The sequence below is a fragment of the Cibotium barometz genome, chromosome 35 (assembly GCF_041138505.1).
Source record: "Cibotium barometz isolate CiBa-2024 chromosome 35, ASM4113850v1, whole genome shotgun sequence".
Lineage (NCBI taxonomy): Eukaryota > Viridiplantae > Streptophyta > Polypodiopsida > Cyatheales > Cibotiaceae > Cibotium > Cibotium barometz.
In genome coordinates, this window is record NC_141080.1 from 50,046,180 (window position 1) to 50,069,965 (window position 23,786).

General features: G+C 45.2%; 1 protein-coding gene across 5 annotated transcripts in view; it reads right to left on the reverse strand.

The window, feature by feature from the left end:
* Positions 1-417: 417 nt before the first annotated feature.
* Positions 418-23,786, reverse strand: part of LOC147618564 (serine/arginine-rich-splicing factor SR34-like) — a 44,168-nt gene continuing 20,799 nt past the window's right edge. For 2 of the 5 annotated variants that reach the window (XM_086775016.1, XM_086775017.1), the window contains 4 exons: positions 1,522-1,617; positions 1,301-1,334; positions 1,077-1,130; positions 418-921 (listed from right to left, as the gene is read on the reverse strand). In XM_086775016.1, the coding sequence (XP_086631142.1) occupies positions 886-921; positions 1,077-1,130; positions 1,301-1,334; positions 1,522-1,617 (220 nt within the window). In that variant the 3' untranslated portion in view covers positions 418-885. The remainder of the gene's footprint in view (positions 922-1,076; positions 1,131-1,300; positions 1,335-1,521; positions 1,618-23,786) is intronic. The other 3 variants (XM_086775018.1, XM_086775020.1, XM_086775019.1) reach the window with 3 other exon arrangements.

Here is a 23,786-nt window from a genome sequence, read left to right on the forward strand (position 1 = left end):
TTTGGGAGTCGGCATGTAATCTCGGGCGTAGATCAAAGCCGATTAGATCTTGATCTTCGATTCAATTTCTCAGTGATTGAGAAGAATAGAAAGAAGAGATAGGAGCATTCTATTCATCTATTTTTAGATGAAATATTTACATTCCTATTTAAAATGAAATGGGAAATTAAAAGCGGTTAGATACTTGTAACCAAATACTAAATAGAGGGATAGGATTTTGAGTCCCATCCGAAGGATTTTGAGTCCTTCCAAAGGATGGGAGGCAGAGGTAGTAATGTCCTCAAAGAGAGGGAAAGAGAGAGGTATTAACGTCCTCAAAAAGACCCTTCTTTTTGTTTTTTTTTTTTGGGGGGGGGGGTGGTTGGGCCCACAACTTGAATGAAGAATCAGAAGGAAAAACATGGCAAAAAGATATACCAATGGAAAGTTCAAGTTATTTCGCAAACTTCCAAAAAAACAATGTCTGTTCTACTCACAAACTTAACAAAAACCAAAGTGCCATCTTGACTTCATGTCAGCCTACTCACAAAGCCGTGAGAGAGAGAAAGACCTACTCAAAAAACAATCACGCATTCATCCATGAATTCAGTGCACCATAATTTCTTGTCAGCCTACTCACAAAGCTGTAAGAGAGAGAAAGACCTACTCACAAAGCTGTGAGAGAGAGAAAGACCGAGTTAAAGAGTCATTACTGTTGTCTGCACCATGATACAAGGGAGTCCCACATTGGATTCGGAAACACCAGTAAAACGCATACAATTCCAACTTCCCACAAGAAACTTTCCCATGCAATTCACATACATAATGTCGCAAGCATCAGCACCAAATCATATCTCATGCATAAGATACCAGTCTATGAAGCCTCTCCAATTTGCACCTGCCAATTTATGGGGGTGATGCACTTCGATCTGAAGATTTTGCCTGTACAAACACTAAACATCAGCTAGTTGCCAACCCTACAAGGGCTCTATCAATAGGTTCTTCACCCACCTCTTCCCTGCCCTAGAGCTAGCCCCCGTAGGCAATCATCACAAAGGTGAAAGTAGGATTTAGGCATAGAAATGAAAAATACATACAGCAGGAGAACGAGAAGGCGACCGACTTCTGCTCAAACTGTGCCCTCCATCCTTCTGCAGATAAACATTTTCAATTAGCAGCAGAAACTTTTAGAAAAGCTCTTCTCAGTAAGCTTTAGTTGGCTTAAAATTTTGGGGAAAAATTTGATCATTAACAGATGTCCATCATTCCCAAGCATGGGATTTGATAAATGTTCCAGACAATGCAAATCTAGCAAACTTACTGCACCACGAGGTGAAGCAGACTTTGACCGGCTCCTGTTCAAAATATATTAGAAAATTAAAACTGATCTAGCAAACATCCGACAGAGGGCAGACATATCTTCTACCCCACATGAAAAGCCAATATAGGTGAAGTAAAATGTGCAAATGTTATTCCACAGGCTTTTGAGTACCCCTTCGAAGCTTACAACATAGACGTGTAAAAGTGGAGCAGAAAATGTACCTGGAAACACGCTGTGGGGAGCGGGATTGTGGTGACCTTGAGCGCGAACGCGAGCGAGATGCTGACTTGCTTCGAATTGATTTACTGCGAGATCGGCTTGTCAAAAAACACAAGTCAAAAGAAAAAAGGTTCACCACAAATCTGGACTCCCTTTTTAAAATAATGGTACCTCCCTCTCTTTCTCTCTCCCTCACCATCGCCTATGTATCACATATTACACCGCCATTATGGTACTGGTTGGAGCTAGACAGATCTGCATTGCATTCTTGCATACCTCTAGCAGTAGTGCTCCATCCATCACACCCCCCGACTAGCTCAGTACTTTCATAGTTTATTTCACGTTCATTTTGTCCTTTTTTTTTCTGGACATCCAGAAGACATTGATTTGTCTCATAGGTCGAGTTCGGCCTCTAGTAGACGTTAATACAGCTTTCTTCCTTTCTTTCTTTCTCTCAGGAATGGATGGGAATCTGCTATTATGGGCCAAACTAGTACCATTGGTCACTTTTCTAGCGCTGTATTTTGCTGTCCATCAGAGAAGGTAGGAGACGCTACTTTCAACGCAGCCACCAAGAGGAGGAGAGCAGTCCAAGATCCGCATCTTGTTAGCAGAGGTACATAAATTTTGGGGCTTTCTTTTGCATGCATCAGTTTTGGCAAATTCAAAGCTTCTATGCTGCATTTTTTGGGGATTCCTGTTCAAAGGGGAAAAACCTGTGAAGTGGAAGCATCCATAGGCACCCCAGTACAAGCGCACACTCTAGGCACACCTATTCTTGTGCATAGTTCCCGGAGCCTTGTTTTGCTCACTCAAGTAAACATTTTGTTCCTAGTATACTTTGGCAATTGCGTCCTAAATTTCGACAAATCCCGGTATCTTGTGTACACATTCTAGTCTTCATTCAATAATTTCTTACAAGCACATAGGGTGGGTGCATCAAGGGATCTCTTCCAAGGGGGGCCCTCCTGTTTTGAGTGCACATACGTTGCTTTGAGAAATCAGCATTGTGAGGAGAGATGGCACAAAGAGGATCTAATATTTTTGGGTTTATGGCCACCGAGCATAGAGTTGACGGCTCTAACTATTCAGTGTGGAGCTTCATGATGAAAAGCTTGTTGATGGCCAAGGGGTTATGGGAGATTGTCACTGGGGATTAACCATGGCCCCCCTCGCCAACAGTACCCACAACATGTGGGGCCAAACAGTTGATCACGTGGTTGCTAAAATTCCAAAGGTGGCTGCTGCTCCTACTGAAGAACAACATACATGGGATTCTCGAGATGCCCACGCGATGTGCACAATCACTCTCTCAGTCAAGCGGTCCATCATACCTCACAGTCGATCTTGCAATTTTGCTAGAGCTACATGGGTGGTCCTCGACACCATGTTCTAGTCTCACACGGGTCATGTACCTCGCGGGAGCTAGACAAGCTAGACAATTTAACCATGAATGAGGGTGATTCCATCGCAAATTACCTTACCAAGGTAAGGGACCTAAAAGAACAGATCTTGAATATAGATGAGAGAGTTGATAACAAGAAATTGGTCACCACCATTCTTAATTGCTTACCTGAGTTCTATCAGAGTTTTCATACTTCTTTGAATCTCTCTATGAGAGGAGTAGGCAATCCTATATCCTTTTGAGGGGCTGTCATGTGCACAGTGGGTATCTGCCGTGTGCTATACGCATGCAAGACTAGTTTCGAGGCTTGGGGAAGCTTGGAACTAGGCAGGCTGATTGACGAGCTGAGTTAGGGAAATACTAACGGGCGGGCACCCAAGTATGGACGGGCGGGCACCCAAGTGTGGACGCCCAATGACCGGCCAAGAGCCTATAAAAGGATGGCCAAGATTAGTTATTGTATTATAGAGAGTCTCGCGAGTTTGTGAGAGCTCTATGGTCTTGGAGCCTGGATCTAGTGCAGACGTGCACCTGCTTTATGCAGCCGAGGCCGGCAGCAGTCTCGAGGCCCGCGAGGGCAGCTTCGTGGCGGTATGGGACGTCGCGAGGAGGAGATTGGTCGGTGCGTCATCCTAGTTAGCTCAGCTCGTGGCTCGGTGGGGACAGCCAAGACTGTGGGCTTGCCCACGACTGTCATGGTTGGGAGGTGAGTCAAGCCTGCACCCCCTTGCTTGTTTGTTTGTTCGTTTGTTTGCAGGATTCGAGTTTCGAACCAAGATCGATCACGAGGAGATCCGTGGGGATTTGACAGTGGTATCAGAGCATACCTCGTGAACGAGCAAGTCGGTAAGTAGAGAAGAAGAGGTCGAAGAACGGTATGTGTTAAAAAACTTGCTGTTTTTCTGTGCATACTGCAGTTGGTATGTGTTTTTTCTTCATCAAAGAAACCCATGTTGATGGGAGATGGTAGTGTAGTAGGGTTGAATGCTTTTGCAAAGAAGAGGAAAGATGTTGTGCAGTCGCATAAACTGCAGGGAGAGAAACAGAAAGAAAAAAGAGAAAAAGCACGTTTGCTTTTCTGGTTCGAACAAGAGAGAGAGAGCGAGAGAAGAACTGGATCGTGTATTGAGTTGGCGCGTGGGCATGCTGGCCGGTTAGTGTTGGACGCGTGCGGTTGGCCGTGTATACGTAGATGCTGCAGGCGGCCAGGCTTGCGTGGCCAGCTCTGCGCAGCCAGCCTAGGCAGCGCCTACGCCAGGCGGGCAGCGCCGAGGCCAGCCCAGGCCTACGCCAGGCATGCGGCCAGGCCTGCGTAGCCAGCCAGGCAGCGCCTAGGCCAGGCAGCGTAGCCAGCCCAGGCCCTGTGGCCAGGCATATGCGCGAGGGTGGCGCAACCTATCTATGTGCATTCAAGCGCCAGAAGAACGGACAGCGCAGGTTGACATCAGCGCTAGCAGCACACGCCGGCGGGCAATTCCAGGAGGAGAGAAAAAAACAAGAAGGAAAGCACGTTTTTTTTTAAAGCTTTCAGTTTTTTTTTTTTGAGTTTAAAATTTTTAAGTTTTAAAAGCACCCTCCTCTAAGGTTTCCAAGGTGTTTATTTTTTTTAAGAAAAAAGAATATATATATATATATATATAATTTATTCAAGAAAAAAAAACACAAAAGCTAAAGCAAAAGCTAAGCCTAGCTTTTGGAGATTTTTGGGCTTTTGGGAAACCTTTATAAATCCCCTCAAGTGGGCTTCTTGCCACACATCTCTCGAGTTCTCAAGTTCTCAAGTTTTCAAGCTCTCAAGTTCACTCGCACTTTTGTTGTGCAAAGATCGAATTTTCTCTCCACGTACCCTCTTCACGATGTCGACCCAAGAATCAGAGTTGGAGCCCCTCGTGGAACGCGAAGGCTTGCCGGCTACGGAAGGAACCGATGCCGATCTTTTTGACGATTTTGTGTCAAAATCAGATTTCCAAGAGTTCAAAGTAGCTCTCAAAGCTTCTTCGTCGGAACGTCAGGCACAAATCGCAGCCCAGATGCAAGCTTTGCAGAACTCCATCGCTCTATTAACCACTACCCTCTCTACTTTCTCAGGTATGGATACCTTGGCTTTTGCTTTAGGCCCCAATATTACTCCGGAACCGTTCGAGGGCGAGCAAAAGCAGCAGACCAAGGAGATCGTGGACAAGTGGCTACACAAGTGGCAAGTTCACTTTCAGTTTCATCCATATGATGATGGAAAGAAGATCCAGTTAGCAGCAGGTTTCCTATCCGGCAAAGCTTTGCTTTGGTGGAAGGAACTGAACCCAAAGCCAACGACTTGGACACAATTTGAAGATATCTTCAAGAAAGAATTCCTCAAGAAAGAGGATGATTATGATGTTGTTGCCCGGTTTTCAGCTTTGACCATGACCTCGCAGTACCTCACTTATGAGGTCTACCTCCAGAAGTTTCGTGACTAGGTATGGCCATTACGAGTTTCTCGTATTACCTTTTGGGTTAACCAATGCTCCAGCCACTTTCCAGCAAATGATGAACGATTTTTTTCGTGAACATTTGGAGAAATTTGTGGTGGTGTTCCTGGATGATATTTTGATATATAGCCGTACTCTTGAGGATCATGTCAGACACCTCACGATTGTCTTAGCTATTTTAAGACAGAATCGACTATATGCTAAGTTGAGTAAATGTGAGTTCTTTATGACCGACATCATTTACTTGGGACACAAGATCCTTAGAGATGGATTAAGCATTGACTATGACCGAGTTCAGAAGGTTTGGACTGGCCTATACCGCGAACAGTGAAACAACTTCGTTCTTTTCTCGGTTTTGTTGTTTTTGAGAGGAAGGAAAGCTCGTTGGGCAGAGTTATTGCAAGATTTTGATTTTGAGATCCGTTATCAGAAAGGGTCCATGAATAGTATTGCAGATGCGCTTAGTCGGATTAGAGAGGTGAATACTTTGTCGTTCATCGAGATTTCTACTGACTTATTTCAGTCATTGAGAGGGCTTTGCAGGACTGATAGTTATTTTGGTCCATTTTGGCAGAAAATCCAGGACGGGAGCTCATTGATTGACCGAGACTCGATGACTAAGCAGTCTACTATTCAGGCTGCAGGAGGTCAGTGGATTATTCGGAATGGTTTGCTATTCCGTAATGACAAAATTTGTGTACCACAGATCCCGGACATTAGGTCCAAGATTCTTAAGAAGTGTCACGACGCCCCTTCTGCTGGACACCCTGGGGTACACAGGACGCTATCATTAGTGAAACACACTTTTTATTGGCCGAAGATGAACGGGTATGTAGAAGATTATGTTCTCAAGTGTCAAATTTGTCAGGCAAATAAAGCTGAACGCTTTAGACAGACTGGGTTGTTGCATCCTTTGCAAATCCCAGGTAATAAATGAGAAAGTATCAAGAACACATCAAGGCGACGATTCTATTTGGGTATTTGTAGCTGGTACGAAGTCAAACGTGGAAAAAGTTGTGTTAGCTAGCTGCTACATAGAAGGGAGAGCTATCTCTTGGTGGACACATTGGGCCCAGGCAAATTCCCACTTTGCAGTTGCTGCTTATGAATGGGACCAGTTTGTCACACACCTCAAGAAGCGGTTTCTATCACCTCACTATCTTGAGCGGCTCGAATATGAGTACCAAGGATTGCACCAAAATGCACAGCCATTCCCCCAAGAGTCCAATGTGCCAATAGAGTTACTCATTGGGCTTTACAATTGCAAAAAACAAAGGAGAACAAGAAAGGGAAATTCCTCTATGATTTACACACGCAAATCCAATGGGATATACATATGTTTGAGCCACATACCTTTGATCGGGAACTTGCGCTTGCGCAAAGTGCCGAGATGAAATACAACAGTGGAAAACCGAAGACCTCCCATGTAACTATTTGCCCTTCCTAGTACCGATTCGCAGGCCTGTACCAATTCGCTACGAGTTGTGCGCCGCCTAATCTGTTCGCCGTCGTACACCAGTGTCGTCGCCTGCTCGACTGCGCCTAGCTCCCGCCGCCTGCGCCTAATCTGCGCCATCCGTATGACTGCCAACGCTGCCGCCTAATGAATTGCGCCGCTTGACTGCCATTGATGGCTTCGGGAAATACTGCCTCTATAGCTCCGTCCAAAGCACACCACTGTGGGAGGAGAGTATTACAAGCACCACATCCCAGCAAAAACAACACTAGAAACCACCAACGCTGTCAAAACCCCATCGGATCTCCTCGTAGAACGCTCTTGATTCGAGGCTCGAAACCTACAAACAAACAAATAAACAAGAAGGGGGTGCAAGCCTGACTCACCACCCAACCATGACAGCCGTGGGCAAGCCCACAATCTTGGTTGTCCTCGTACCGACCAATTTCTACCTCGCGACGTCCCATACCACCACGAAGCTACCCTCGCGGGCCTCGAGATTGCTGTCGGCCTCGGCTGCGTAAAGCAGGTGCACGTCTGCACTAGATCCAGACTCCAAACCATAGAGCTCTCACAAATCTCGCGAGACTCTACATGACTAATGACTAACCTTGGCAACCCTTTTATAGGCTCTTGGCCGGTCATCGGGCGCCCACCCGTCCATACTTGGGTACCCGCCCGTTAGTCTATCCCTAACTCAGCTCACCAATCAGCCTGCCTAGCTCCAAGCTTCCCCAAACCTCGAAGCTAGTCTTGTGTGCGTGTAGCACACGATCGATACACACTGTGCGCATGACATACTCCCCTTCCTCTAAGAGCTCACTCCTGAGCTCACTAAGAAGCCAGGGTAATCTCTCTGAAGAGTAGTCAATGTCTCCCATGTAGCGACCTTCTCAACACGATCCGTCCACTTGATCTTGTATTCCGTGATAAGCGTATTACGCAATCTTCTTTCACGAAATCCAAGAATCTTTTCAGGTTCGTGTAGAACAAATGTCATGTCCTCGACATCTATGATTTTTGGAGGAGTAACTAACTGGTCTGTTCCACCCGGTACTTCCTTAAGTCTACTGACATGAAATACGGGATGAACTTTTCACATGAGAAGGTAAATTCAATTCATATGCAACTGAACCAATCCTTCGTGTAATACGAAATGGTCCACAGTATCTAGGGAATAATTTCGGAGATCGACCTGTCCGTAAAGTCTCGGAATCTTCCAGAACTCGCAAATACACTATCGTTTCTTCAGAGAACTCTCTGGGTGAACGATGTCTATTAGAAAAAAATCTGTCTCGGTCTTGAGCACTTCTAATAGATTCTTTCGCAAATTGTAACATTTCTTGCATATCTTGCAAAAAATTACGTGCTGCATCATGCTGAAGTCCTGAGAATCCTACTATAACATGTGATCTAGGTTGAAAACCATACATAAACATGAAAGGACTAAAACCTGTACTCGTATGCTTAGTATTGTTATATGCAAATTCTAACATAAGAAGATAATCCTCCCATGAACTCTCCCTTTTGGATACATATGCCCGAAGCATATCCTCCAAAATCAGATTCACTCTTTCAATCTGGCCATCAGATTGAGGATGATATGAGGAACTCAAATTCAAAGTTGTTTCCAACTTCTCAAAAACAAGTTTTCAAAAATCACTCGTAAACTTAGAGTCCCTATCACTGACTGTGTCCTGCGGTAACCCGTACAGTCTAAACAATTGCTCGATAAACTGCCGTGCTAATTGCGTAGCTGTAATAGTCTTCCGGGTCGGTAAAAATCTAGCCATTTTTGTCAAGCGATCTACCACAACCCAAATAGAATCGTGGCCTTGATGTGTTCTTGGCAATCCGGTAATAAAATCCATGGAAATACTTTCCCATTTATTACCTGGAATTTGCAAAGGATGCAACAACCCAGCCTGTCTAAAGCGTTCAGCTTTATTTGCTTGACAAACTTGACATTTGAGAACATAATCTTCTACATACCCTTTCATCTTTGGCCAATAAAAAGTGTGTTTCACTAACGATAATGTCTTATGTACCCCAGGGTGTCCAGCAGAAGGGGCGCCGTGACACTCCTTAAGAATCATGGACCTAATGTCCGGGATATGTGGTACACAAATTTTGCCATTACGGAATAGTAAACTATTCCGAATCATCCACTCGCCTCTTGCAACCTGAATGGTGGACTGCTCAGTCATGGAGTCTTGGTCAATCAATGAACTCCCGTCCTGGATCTTCTCCCAAAATGGACCAAAATAACTATCAGTCCTGCAAAGCCCTCTCAATGACTGAAATAAGTCAGTAGAAATCCCGATGAACGACAAAGTATTCACCTCTCTAATTCGACTAAGCGCATCTGCAACACTATTCATGGACCCTTTTCGATAACGAATCTCAAAATCAAAATCTTGCATTAACTCAACCCAACGAGCTTTCCTTCCTCTGAAATCATCTACATCACACACATACTTGATTGACTGATGATCAGTCAATACCACAAACTTGGAGCCATATAAATAATGTCTCCAAACCTTGAGAGCGTGAATCACAGCATAAAGCTCTTTCTCAAGGGTTGGCCAACGAGATTGAGTGTCGTCTAGCTTTTTACTTTCAAAAGCAACAGCTCTACCATCTTCAAATAGAGCACCCCCAATGGCATAGTCACTGGCATCAGTTTCAAGAACATAAGACTGACTAGGATCGAGTAATGCTAAGATAGGTGCTTCCTTGACTTTATCTTTCAATAGTCTGAAGGCCATATCCAAATCGTTATTCCAAGTGATAGACTGATTTGACTTACGTCCACGACCTTTCAACAAGTCGATTATCGGTAGTGTGAGCTAAGAGTACTCCCGCGCAGATTTTCGAAGAAAAACAACAAAATCGAGAAAAGAACAAAGTTGTTTCACTGTTTGCGGTATAGCCCAGGCCAAAACCTTCTGAACTCGATCATAGTCAATGCTCGATCCATCTCTAGTGATCTTGTGTCCCAAGTAAATGATGTCTTAAAAAACTCACATTTACTTAATTTAGCATATAGTCGATTCTATCTTAAAATAGCTAAGACAATCGTGAGGTGTCTAACATGATCCTCAAGAGTACGACTATATATCAAAATATCATCTAGAAACACCACCACAAATTTTCCCAAATGTCCACAATAAAGATCGTTCATTATTTGCTGAAAAGTGACTAGAGCATTGGTTAACCCAAAAGGTTAAACGAGAAATTCGTAATGGCTATACCTAGTCTGAAAGGCAGTTCTTTTGACATGCATTTCAGGAATACGTATCTGGTGATAGGCAGTACGTAAATCTATCTTCGTGAAATATTTCGCTCCTGCTAACCGGTCAATCAGGCCATCTGATCTAGGGAGAGGATAACGGTTCTTAATTGTCAGCTTGTTCAATCTCTTGTAATCTATACACATTCTCCAGGTATTGTCCTTCCTTCTCCTAAGCAACACAGGTGCACCCCAAGGTGATTTACTTGGACGGATCTAGCCCATCCTCAAATAATCTTCGAGTTGTTTAGCCAACTCATCTTCCTCAGCTTGGCTCATCCTGTAAGGTGGAATACTGACAGGATGAGCACCAGGGATCAAGTCAATACGATGATCTACTACCCTTTCAGGTGATAAACCCGATGGCAGTTCCTTACGAAATACATCTTGAAACGAGTCAAGTATCTTCTGTAATTCTTTGCTTTCAAATACACTTAATTCATTGACATCCAGGTATGAGAAATAAAGAAAGTGGAATCAATACACAATGGAAAGCGGTATACAAAGAAGAATTTATTATATTTCCAAAATCAACTGTATTTACAAGAGGTCCCTGAGAGGGATGTATACAATCACCTAAAATACTATACTGGGTGTTTCTATGTTGAAAAGAAAAAGTATGACTAGACCAATCTATCTGGACTTGAAGAGTCTTAAACCACTCAATCTCTAATAACAAGGCTATATTTTCTAGGTACATAACATAGCATTCCAAAGTATCTTTGTAGTCCTGAATCCGGATTGGTAGCATCTCCATCTTTCGATCCCATACTTGCCTTTCCGCAGGTAGGCGTACCTCATAGGTATGATCGCTAGGTGTCGTATCAAGACTCAATTTCTGCACAAGTTTGTAATTATCGGTGTTTCAATGCTTTTCTGTTGTTTTTTTTTCTCTTCCCTTCTGGTTTATCGCTGTCGGCGCCTGCGTTGCTGTCGTCGGCCACCTAGCTGTCGTCCATGCTTTTTACCGGCGCCACTTCGTGCTTACGTAGGCATTGCCCTGCGTAGGCCTGGGCGCCTGCCTCCGTAGGCGTGGGCGCCTGCCTCCGTAGGCGTGGGCGCCTGCCTGCGTAGGCCTGGGCGCCTGCCTCGCCGACTTCATGCGTACGCCTTCAACAGCCAGCAGTACACGACCAACACGGGACCGCCCACGATCAGCACGCGACCGCCAACGATCCACATCTCACGCTTTCTCTCTCTCGTTCAAACAAAAAACGAACATGCTTTTTTTTTCTGTTTTCTCTCACAACTTGTCATGCGACTGCACAAACACCGAACCTAGCCTTCTTCTTGGAAAACAAATCAACCCTACTAGACCATCTTCTCCATCACAGGTTCTTAGATGAAAAAGTACATACTTATCTGAAAAAACAACAGCATGCATAAACAAAACAGCAAGCTTCTTGAACACATACCTTTCTTCGACCTCATCTTCTCTACCTACGAACTTGCTCGTTCACGAGGCACGCTCTGATACCACTGTCAAAACCCGATCGGATCTCCTCGTAGAACGCTCCTGGTTCGAGACTCAAAACCTACAAACAAACAAATAAACAAGAAGGGGGTGCAAGCCTGACTCACCACCCAACCATGACAGTCGTGGGCAAGCCCACAATCTTGGCTGTCCCCACCGAGCCACGAGCTGAGCTAACTAGGTTGACGTACCGACCAATTTCTACCTCGCGACGTCCCATACCACCACGAAGCTACCCTCAGGAGCCTCGAGATTGCTATCAGCCTCGCCTACGTAAAGCAAGTGCACGTCTGCACTAGATCAGGGCTCCAGACCATAGAGCTCTCACAAATCTCGCGAGACTCTATATGACTAATGATTAACCTTGGCCACCCTTTTATAGGCTCTTGGCCAGTCATCGGGCATCCACACTTGGGCGCCCGCCCGTCCATTCTTGGATGCCCACCCGTTAGTCTATCCCTAACTCAGCTCGCCAATTAGCCTGCCTAGCTCGAAGCTTCCCCAAACCTCGAAGCTAGTCTTGTGTGCGTGTAGCACACGGTAGATACACACTATGCACACGACAAACACACCCAACTAACATCCCCCTGGTCCTCAGTTGCCCCATTTGGATACTTCAATACCCTCCCAACCTCCCTATTCAGCCTAGCAGTCTATTCAAAATGTCCTTTAAGGTCAGCACTGACCTCCAATGTCTTTGATCTATCACCTAACAGCCTCTCCTGACCATAGCCGACATCTAGCTGACGCAGAATTGCTCAGAATCTGCCTCCGAAGTCCTCCCTTTGTTTCCTGTCAAAAACCTGCTCCCCAAAGTCCCAAATTGTCCTCCACAATCAGCTAGCTTCAAAGCCTTGTCCTAAAACCTCTCAGAACTAAGCAGTTGTCCTCAGCTGACCTCTGATTGACAAAATACTCTCTTGACTGCCCAAGACAGTCATATTCTCATTGTTACCGGCCTCCGAATTTGGATGGCTTTCCCCAGTCCAAAGTTGATTCTCTAGTGTCCTCCACAATCCTTGAGTGTCCGCAAACCAGATAAACATGATCCCTCGACCTTCCTAGATGTCCTGCCAACCCTCTTCTGACCCTTCCTTCATCCTCCTCCTACAAAGTTCTGTCTCAGAAGTCTGCCACAGAACTGTCCGTCTCCAAGTCTACAGTAAATCTGAAACTTCCCAAAATGTCCTCCTACACCCACAAACCCTTAGACTTTCTCATCTTTGCAAGATATCACCTTACAGACTCTCAGCTGACTACTGCAAGCTCACAGCTACTTTCAAATGGATTGTTTTCACCCAACTAACCAAACTAATCAAGCTGACATAGATTCTCACTCCTTCGAGTTGGGGGAGCACGCGCTCCAGATTTATCCACATACAACCATGAATAATCCATATACACGGACTATCATGAAAAAGCTGCATGAAAACTCCCAAGAATATATATATATATTCCTTATCGATAACGGCCAACATAGCTTATCTAATAGTCCACACAGCTGTCCATAAATCCACAAACCAGCTTTTCACTTGGCCATTTCTCTGTACAAGAAACCATCTCAAGGGCCTAAACAAGCGCTTGATCTTTTGTATTGGGACCAATGAGAGTGTGCAGCAAGAGCAAGAACAGTCTGTATGGTTGCCATCCAAGCAGTCAGTGCAAAGGTATCATCAAAATCCACGCCAGCTTTTGAGAATAGCCTTTGGCCACAAGCCTAGCCTTGTGCTTATCCCTTAGAAGTAAAACCTTGCTCCCGAGATGAAACGTGTTGTGGAGTCTCCACCAAAATCTGCTCCTCCTGATCAATGTCGGATGATTCCTCCGCCTGAGGTACTCAAGGACGTGCCGAGTCAAGTCGAGGAAGAGGAACAGGAGGATCCAGCGAGGAACCAAGGAGAGGCTGAGTCGAATCAGCCCCTGAAGAAAAAGAAGCCTCCTCTGGAAGTTGAAGTCTTATCGACCACCACATCTCTGCTAACCATGATCTTCATGGTTGTAGGACTGTAGTGCCAATAACCTTTGGATTCTCAGCTGTAACCAACCAAAATATGCTGCTTGGATTTAGCATCCACCTTCCCCCTGTCACCATCAAGTACATGAACAAATGCATCTGACCCAAAAACCCGAAAGTGGGTTTTCTATCGAGGTAGGCATGAAAGGGAGTCTGCCCTGGAACAACAATAGTAGGGAACCGATTAATAATATAAACAACAGTAGCAACCGCCTCCGCCCAAAGCTTTTCAGAAAGACTCCAATGTTCCAACGTTATCCGAGCCATCTCAATCACCGTTCGGTTCTTCCACTCCACCACGTCATTCTCTGAAGGAGTACGTGTGTTGGCAAACTCCCATTGAATGCCATGTAGCTCATAATACTAGTTAAATTGACAAGAAGTAAACTCGCCTCCTTTGTCGGCTCGTAATGTCAAGACAGAGTGTCCCAACTGTTTCTCCACCAAGGTTCTCCATGTTTGAAATCTGTCGAAAGTTTCATCTTTCGATTTGAGAAAATAGACCAAAGTATACTGGCTAAAATCACCAATCAAAAGAAAAACATAACTAGTGGAACCAAGAGACAAAGTGCACATCAGGCTGCATAAATCCGCATGAACCAACTCTAGAGGTGACGGAGCTCGTTGTGTAGCCTTCTTTGAAAAGGCCTCTCCATGTTGTTTTCCTTTGAGACAAAAGTGACAAGGGCCCTCATGTGTGCCAAAATCTCATAATCCATCTACCAACTGCTCTTGAAAAGCCTTCCGCAAGGCCTTCATATGAAGATATCCAAATTTAGCATGCCAAAGATCGCCTATGCGGGTACCTATGTGAGTAAAGAGCCGTGAGTTTGTAGAGGCCATGGTCCTCAATGCCTAGCCAGAGGATTCTATCAGTGAGAGGGTCCCGAATGATTACTAACTTCTAAGTCCTCCATAAACTCCACCTTAGTGCCCAATTTGCAAATCTCCTGTACAAAAAGGAGATGAAATCCTAAATCTAGCACATATAGCACTCTTGAGGTATACTTCCCTCCATTGCTATCCAGAATGAGGGGCATTGTCTCTTCACCAAGAATGGGGATAGTAGAGTTATCTCCAAAGGCAACTCTGCCACATTGTTGCTAGAGTTCATCAAGCCAATCCTTGCAATAAGTCATGTGCTATGTGGCACTGCTGTCCAAAATCCACTGAGGAGAGTGGGAACAAGAAGGAAGAGCCTGCTCAATCACTGGAGGGGGAGTCTCAGACTCGAGATCAATCAAGGTGACGAAAGCTAACTCCACAACTTTGACGAATGGGCTTGCTCCTTTATCCTTTGACTTCCCTTCCAAATCCCACATGCGACTCCGGCATTGTTGCCACAAGTGCCCCTGTTTGGAGCAATAATCACAAACCTTCTGGTTGCCAGAAGAATTAGAAGTTAAAGACCCCTTCGGCTTTGCATCCTTGGAGTCCTTAGAGTCCTTAAAAGGAGGTGCCCCACCTTTGCCTTTGTTACGCTGCCCCCCTCTCTATCCAATGAAAGCTTCGTTGCCCTTCTTTGAAGATGAATGCCTGAATCTGTCCTCCTAATCAAGGACCATAGACACCAACTCATCACAGGTAATGGTTTCCGTCCGTCCCGAGGTAAGAAGAAACCAACAAATTGCAATGACTCCAGTTTGTTGAAGTGACCCCGCATGGAAGTGGAATCAGTGGGTAAAAGCTGCAACATTTGAAGCTTCAGAGAAACCCTCTTCATGGGTGTCTTCCGGTCATAGATATCAAAGACACTCTTCCAAGCAACATGTGCATGGGTATCCCGTTTGATATGAGTGGTGACTAAGGTTGAGAGTTAAGAAGAATGAATGACCGAGCACGAGCATTAAGCCGATCCCATAGAGCAGCTTCATGCCAATGGACATCCCTCATATCCTCATCCTCTGCGGTGTGCAGGTTGGACTGGAGGACCGATCGAGTGATGAACTCCAGAATATCTTAAGTCTCCAAGACACTTCCACCATGACTTTCCAGTTTGTGCCATCCAACTTGGCATTTGAAGAAAACATCGGAAGAGTGGGTATCTAACCCGCCCCAGGTTGGATGAGTGCCAAGATGTACCTCCTCTAAAAAACGCACAAAACAGCCGAAGAGCTGCTCTCCGCACTTGTAGGGAGGGTGGGCGCGATAGACAGAGAGTAGATGGGAGAAGAAAACGCAAAAAATGCATATTTGCCTCTCTAGAGAAGAAAATGCAAGTTTGAAACACTGCAAACAGCCACCAAGTTTGCGTGAAAACGCACAAAATCAGCACCAATCAGCGATTCTAGGTCTAGACACCTCTGGGTGTCAGAGGGCAATGAAAAAATGTAGACGAATGACAAAAACGTTGAAGTCCCAAGAGAGAGATGAAAGAAAACAACAAAACGCTGATGCACTAATCCTCAAGAAAAGACAAGATACAACCAACCCGTAGGCAAGGAGTGGACTCCATAGGCAAAAGGCTGAAGGTGCTCACCAAAGCGATCAAGGATGGATGGAAAATGAGGAAGAGGGCAGCACATATATATACTCCAATATGAGCTGGTCGACTGCATCCTAGTCCCTCACGACCTGAAAATATGTGAAAAACTCCTAAAAGGGTGGGCAACCCACATCAAAGGCACATAAAATAGGAGGAAAATAGGGAAAAATGTGGGGGAAAATATGGGGAATGCTAGAGCATAGAAATGTCCCCGTAAACACCAGAAAAGCCACCAACAGGAGATGATATATGCTAACACTTCCATGTCTTGTATTACTCTCCTTGGATTGTGCACCTTCATCTCGGACTGAATCAATGTTTAGCCTTGCTGAGCCTGATGCTCTAATACCAATGTCACATGCAAAAGCTCTAGGAGTCTTCTTTCAACCCTAAACACCATCCTGGAACAACCTGATGCATAACGCAAGCAAGAGAGATGGAGAGAAGAGAGAGACATAGCTGAGTTTTAGAATATTCATATAGTACAAAAAGGTACAAAAAGGTGTACACCATGGCAAGCCATAGGCTGCCTTTCAAAAGGTGGTAATCACCTAATCTATGCCTAGACTAATGACTCAACCCATGAAGGATTGAATGATCATCAAGGAGCCAAGCAATTGCTATTTATAGGCTTGGAAAACACTTGTGGACTGGCCGACCTGCTGTTGGCCAGGTCCCCTACACAAATTCCCCACTTGTTGCAACCGACACAAGTATATCTATATACCTAGATGAATCCAAGAACATGCCCAAATTCACCTTTTAGGAACGTGCATGTTATATACTCATAGTAGTCAACCCACAAGACTATATATATATCTCAATGAATCCACGAACATGCCCAAATTCACCTTTTAGGAACGTGCATGTTACATACTCATGGTAGTCAACCCACAAGACTATATAACTATCAAAATTATGCAACTCCATTATGCATAGTATGGACTAGATACTACAACATCCCCACTAACATCATCAGTGCCCAATAGTAGGTGTAGAACTCTGTATCAAGATATGCTCTCACACACGCACTCCACACGCGCACACACACAAAAGAGCATATATTTTCGTGTGTGAAGGAATTGCTTCCAAATCAAGTCAACGAGGTATTCATTTGTGATCCCTTAGTTTCACCAGCATTGATTGATATGAAGAAGAAGACCTCCGAACTCGCATCCTATTTCAAGCCAATGAAAAATAAGAACATTTATTTTGTTGTTTTGCCGTATGTAGAGGTGTTCATCTCTAACTAATGCTTCCTATGTGACATATGTGTACAATTCTTTTAAGGATATTCGCTTTCTTAAATATTTCTTTTACTTTTTTCCAGTGAACACTGGAGTGCTTGTGTTATCAATATTCTGAACAGCTTGACAGTCATGCATGGGCAGATTAAATTCTAAGTAGTTCTCTTAATAACTTGAATATTGATCTTCTTTCTAAGCTTCATACTTATTTTTCTTTACTTTTTTGTATATAATCAAATATAATTTAATTTTTAATAAGGCATGTAACGAGCTATTGCAGCTATTGAAGACGAATATCCAAATTTGAAAAGGGAGGCACAGTATAAGTTTCTAAATCAGCCAGTTGCTTTACAAAAAGATTCGACCTCATGTGGATGGCATGTTATTGTCAATGTGTGGAAATTTCTTTTGTCTAAGTATACCGAGATTGATGGCAGTGTAGGTTATGTTAAAAACCTGCTATTTTTCCTACCCATGCCTAGTTGCTATAGCTCCAGACTCTGGTTCCAAAACTGGTTTTTTAATTGCTGGCCTTAGAAAATAGCCTTGGGAATGAGCATACACAAGACACCCTATCCATGGACACTTTCTTTGGTCTTCTTTTCTTGAGTATTGAGTCCGGCACCCTCACTCCACCCCTTGGATGATCATCATCCCTTGGAACCGTTTTCCTCAAAGCCTTTCTTGGTATGCCCCAGGTGTTATCCGACTCACAAGATTGCCATTCCCCTTGGGTCTTGTGGAACACCACCAACCAACCTCCTAGGAACTTCTTCCATGTCTTGTGTTACTCTCCTTGGACTCTGCACCTTCATCTGGGACACCATCAATGTTTGGCATTGCTGAACCAGAAGCTCTCCAATGTCACATGCGCTGAAGCTCTGTCTTCTTTCAACCCTAACACCTTTATAGGAACATCTTGATGCAAAACACAAGCCATAGGCATGCCCTTGAAAAGATGAAAAACCTATCCTACTACCTAAGCTACTCGGTGACCTAATCCCCAAAGGTGCCAGATGTTGAACTAGGAGCCAACCTTTGCCTTTTATAGGCCCTTTAAAGGACAGGTGAACTAGCCGACCTGCTGTCGGCAAGTTCCTTGGACATAAATAAATCATTTGTTGCCGACATCGGCCCTCAAAGGCTCATCTACTGATCGACAAGCACCCTAGTCCAGACTCCACATCAATGTCCTTCCATGCCTATGACAACTGCTGAAGCTCCAATATCAAGTCTTTTAACTGCTGTTGTCACGACCCTGTGTTTTTCTCTCGACAATATGCAGGCGTGCACGGGGACATGGTGGACAGTGTGAATGGCATCAGTTTGGGGCAAATTGCTTCATGGCCTTTAGAAATTTTGTTTAAAGTTCATACTTGGGGACAAAAGGTAATTAGTGTTGATAATCCCATGTGTGGACAACCCGGACAACCCCAAGTGTGAAGGGGACAAAGAGAATTTAATTTAAAAGGTTTCATAACCTTTGGTGGCCCAAAAGCTAATTTGGGAGGCTACACCACTTTTGGGAGACAAGTCTCTCTTTCTTTCTCATGCTTTTTGGGAGGCACGAGCTGCATCTTCACGTACGTGCTTTTTCACAAGAGGGACTGGCGGGCTGAAGCAGGCGCCTTTCTATGGGTAAAGAAGGCGGAGGGCTGAACTGCCTACTGTTGCCCTTTTTGCAAACGGAGGGATGGACTGCACGTGGTTGTACTGAAAAGCAGGGCTGCAGCACGCGCCTCTCTATTAGTGAAAAGGTGGACGGTTGAACAGAAGGAAGAGGCGGGCTGGAGATGCGGGACATGTTCCCTCTCTCTCTTTCTCTCTCCACTGACTGTCGGCTGCATGCTGAGGGCTGACACAGGTTTTCGGAAGACTGGCGGGCAGTTTTGCAGGGGCGCATAGGGGCTGAACAGCAGGCTCTTTACCTATTTGCAACAGGCTGGCTGCAACTGCATGTGTGTGCTTTTTGTCAAGGGAAGGTTGGTGGGCTGAAGTGGCAGCACGTGCTATTTCAATCTCTCTTGGAAGGAGGCGCACAGCCGGGAAGTTTGTGTGATGTTGTTCATAGGGTGAGAGGCTGTGGATGGTTGTGGCAGCCCTGATCAGGGGAGAAAGCTTCTGTATGCAAGACTCCATGTGAAAGAGTCTTTTGATGTGAACAATGGCTGAACTTGTTTGTGGAAGCCGAGTGGACAAGAAGCCATGATGCAAGGTCTTTGCAGGCTTCTGGAGTTCTACTGTGACGGCTGAGTTTTCCAGCCTTATTGTAATCAAAGCTCATATAATCAATTAAAAATACCGCAAGGGGCGCCACTGCGTTTTGGGGCCAATTGGGGTCCGTGTACTGTTTGCAGGAGCACTCTAGTTCCCCTCTTTGTTTTTTCCTTTTTCTAGGTCCTCAAAGGTGTTGAAGTGTTTTGTGTGCAAGTTTGTTTTTGCACCGCCCTTTGGTTTTGTCTAAAGACCGAGGCCGATTTACAGCTGCAAATCACGGATTAGCATGTCCACGTGCATGCACATGGCAAGATACAACTCAATCATCATTGCTAACTACTTTAGACCTCCTCACGTGGATGTGAGATTCTGCCATCCGAGGGGATTTGAGACACGGACAAGACACCTCCTCCTTGTAAGTGCCCAATGGACCTGAGACCTGCTGGCATTTTGCACACAGGAAGTTATCCACGATTTGGCACAGACCCTCTAGAAAGCTAGAAGTCTCGTCCTTTGAGATCTAGGCGTATTTCGCACACGGGAAGTTATCCACGATTTGGCACAGACCCTTCAGAGAGCTAGAAGTCTCGTCCTTTGAGATCTAGGCGTTTTTCCACCACCTCTAGATCCGGAACATCCTCCACCAACATCTGTGTCCCAAGTGATGAACCATGTACGCTATAAAAGAGAAGGATGATCGGATGAGCACCATTGGTCATACTGACCTTTTCTGTAACATGCAATCGGTATGATCGTGTAACAAGGCCTTCTTATACCTTTATGTTAGTGAGCATGAAGTAATCCACTTTAATCTTTCTTCACAAGAGATAGAGCCATAAAGAGAATGTAGAGACGACACCAAATTGGGTCCCAATCTACCCACTTAAGGGCCCTCTCCCGTAAGCAGTAGTATTTGCCTTACTGCTTTGGAGAACTACTTTACAATGAAAAAAACTTACTGATAACGATAGACTAAGGATTGCTAAACGCAAAGGACAATGGAGACCAGACGTCGACTAAACCATCAAACGGACTACTGTGAAGCTACTCCGGAGGCGTTTATGCACACCCAAATCTACTGACGGAAATGCAAGAATGAAGGCTGAATACTGGAGAGAGCTACAGGCTACCTTGGCCTGTAGCACAATGAAGTGCTTGGCTTAGATGATGTATGTACAAGCCCTAGGAATTAAGCACACATACTTCTGCACTTGTACGACTGCTGAATTATGTTTCCCTAGTTGCTGGTTCGTTTTTCATGCTGCTGTCAGCCTGCCGAATATGCTCATGACTGCAGAAATTAAGCACTAGATGCTACTGTTTTCACACGTGAGCTAGGAAAAAGTCCTCCAGCTCACCAACTACACCTGACATTGGCCGACATGCATCCAATGCTCAATAGAGCTGGCCCACTCAGTCTAAGCCTTCGTTAGACCATTTGGTGGCCCATGGGCTGCCCTTATGCTAGGCTCCCATGGCTAGCCAAAAAGCCTTGCATACCCTTGCTAACCAATGCTTCTAAATGCTTGCTATCTATGCTAGGATAACCTACATGAGCCGACTATTCTCCAAGTGACAGACTCTTAACACCTCCTAAGGCTTGGTTTTGAACACCTGTACTTTTACATTTCGGGTATGTACTTAGGGTACTTGTGGTTGTACACATCTAGCTAGGGGCAACTGAACATGGAAAAGCTAATCAATCTTGAAATCTGAAAACACAAATGCCTGCCAGATAAAACAAGATGACAAAGCTGCACAATACACCACCCTTTTTATGGTTAGATTACCAAAAAGGAGTCTACTTCCAGTACAACTTTGCGGGTGCCCAGGATTCACCACTAGCTGCACCTATTTCTTCCAATACAATATGAAAACAAGAAAAACATCACCATATCTGAATTTGCTGACAATTTCAACACAAGTGAGCATTCCCGGCATCAAGCACATGCAGGACAACTATGGAAGCCCATAGCACTCCCACATCAGCCCAGGACAACTCAACATCATCATCTTCCTCCTGTCAAGCTCATAAAGCAAGTCGACCAGCCCTCAAAGGCTGTTTTCAGCAGTCGACCAGCCCTCAGTAGCCACAGAAGAAAGCGACCAACAGATGTGCACACGCCTACAAACCTCCGGTCAGAAGGAAAACTGTCTACAAGCCCACGACCAGCTCTTCCTCCCTGTTTTTAACCTCTGTCCAGCCTCTATTCAAGCTATAAATCCCCCGGCCATCAAGGGAGAACATGCAGAAAGAGTCGGCCAGCTTCTCCCATGCATCCGGTGAACTTCACTCGTGACGGATGGCTGTAGAAACTTGCCAACAGGCTGAAAACCAGCCGACCAGCCCTCATGCACTCTTGAAAAGCATGCACCCCCCTCCAATCTGGAGATTTTTCAATAATAGAGGCTTCCCCACTGAAAATAGCCCACACGAGTGCTTTTTGGTCCAAAAAGGGGCGCCTGCATGAAGGGAGTCCAAATAATGTCCAATGGCCGGTCTTTGGCCGCCACGTGTATTAAATAAGTCCTGCTCAATGTGTACTCACTTAGAAGTTGTCCGGTCTGAGTGTGAACCTGCATCCATAATTATTAACATGAGAACTCATAAAGCTGTAAATTGAGTTTTTGGGAATACTTACCACCTGCAAAACACATGTAGACCACCTGTCGATCCCAAACAAATGTGCACATACACGTCCACAGGGTGCCCAGGCATCCACAGCCCCATGGACAAAACAGGCAAAAATCTCAAGCATTGTCAAGGCAAACAAGACAAGTCATCCAAAGATTAAATCAAAGTCATGCACACACATGAGTGCAATTATATTGGAAGAAACACCCATCTGCGCGGTTGTATCCGATAAAATGTCCAAGACTCATGATCCTTCCGGAACCTTCCCAGAACATAAATACACAAGATCTCCAAGATAGCTAGTCCCAGAGACTTTCATCATGTCAGGCTACACCAATGTCATGTGCACAGTGTGTATCTACCGTGTGCTACACGCACACAAGACTAGCTTCGAGGATGGGGAAGCTTGGAGCTAGGTAGGCTGATTGACGAGCTAAGTTAGGGATAGACTAACGGGCAGGCACCCAAATATGGACGGGCCGGCGTCCAAGTGTGGACGCCCGATGATCGGCCAAGAGCCTATAAAAGGGTGGCCAAGGTTAGTCATTAGTGATATAGAGTCTCGCGTGTCTTTGTGAGAACTCTATGGCCAGGTGACTGGATCTAGTGCAGACGTGCACCTGCTTTATGCAGCTGAGGCCAACAGCAGTCTCGAGGCCCGCAAGGGTAGCTTCGTGGCGGTATGGGACGTCATGAGATACAGATTGGTCGGTACGTCCATCTAGTTAGCTCAGCTCGTGGCTCGGTGGGAACAGCCAAGACTTGTGGGCTTGCCCACGGCTATCAAGGTTGGGAGGTGAGTCAAGGTTGCACCCCCGTCATGTTTGTTTGTTTTGTTTGTAGGTTTCGAGTCTTGTAGCAGGAGCGTTCTACGAGGAGATCCTATGGGGATTTGACAGTGGTATCAGAGCAAGCCTCATGAACGAGCAAGTCGATAGGTAGAGAAGATGAGGTCAAAGAAAAGGTATGAGTTCGAGAAGCTTGTTGTTTTTCTGTTTGGACTGCTGTTTTTTCAATTTCAGCGTGTTGCTTTTGCATCGTAGGAACCCGTGGTGAAGGGTTACTCTTGTATGGGTTGTTTGCTTTGCAAAGAAGAAGGCTAGAGATGTGTTTTCAACTATGTAAACAGTTTGAGGAGAGAGAGTAGTAGTAAAAGCTAGTCAGCTACTTTTGTGTGAGAGAGAGAGAGAGAGAGAGATGTATTGACAGCTGTTTACTGGTGGCGCTTGAATCACTTCTCAGTCCATGTAAGCAGGCACGCAGGCAGGCACGTGTACACAAAAAGTACATACGCGCAGCCAGGCATGTAAACATGCATACGTGGGCTGCTTTGCGCATGCAGGTGCAGGCGCCCATGTAGATGTGCAAGCGGCCAGGTACGCCACGCAGAGAGTCGTCGCAGACAGGTGCTATTCACACAGGCGGGTACACACGCGCAGACACGCAACCGTCGGGTGGCAGAAGGCGACGCTGAGGTTCTTGCAAAATTTAGCGAAAAGCAAACACGTGGAGATTTTTTTAGCTTTCGTTTTTTGCTGAACCTTAGTGGAAGGGTTTAAAAACCCAAGTATAGC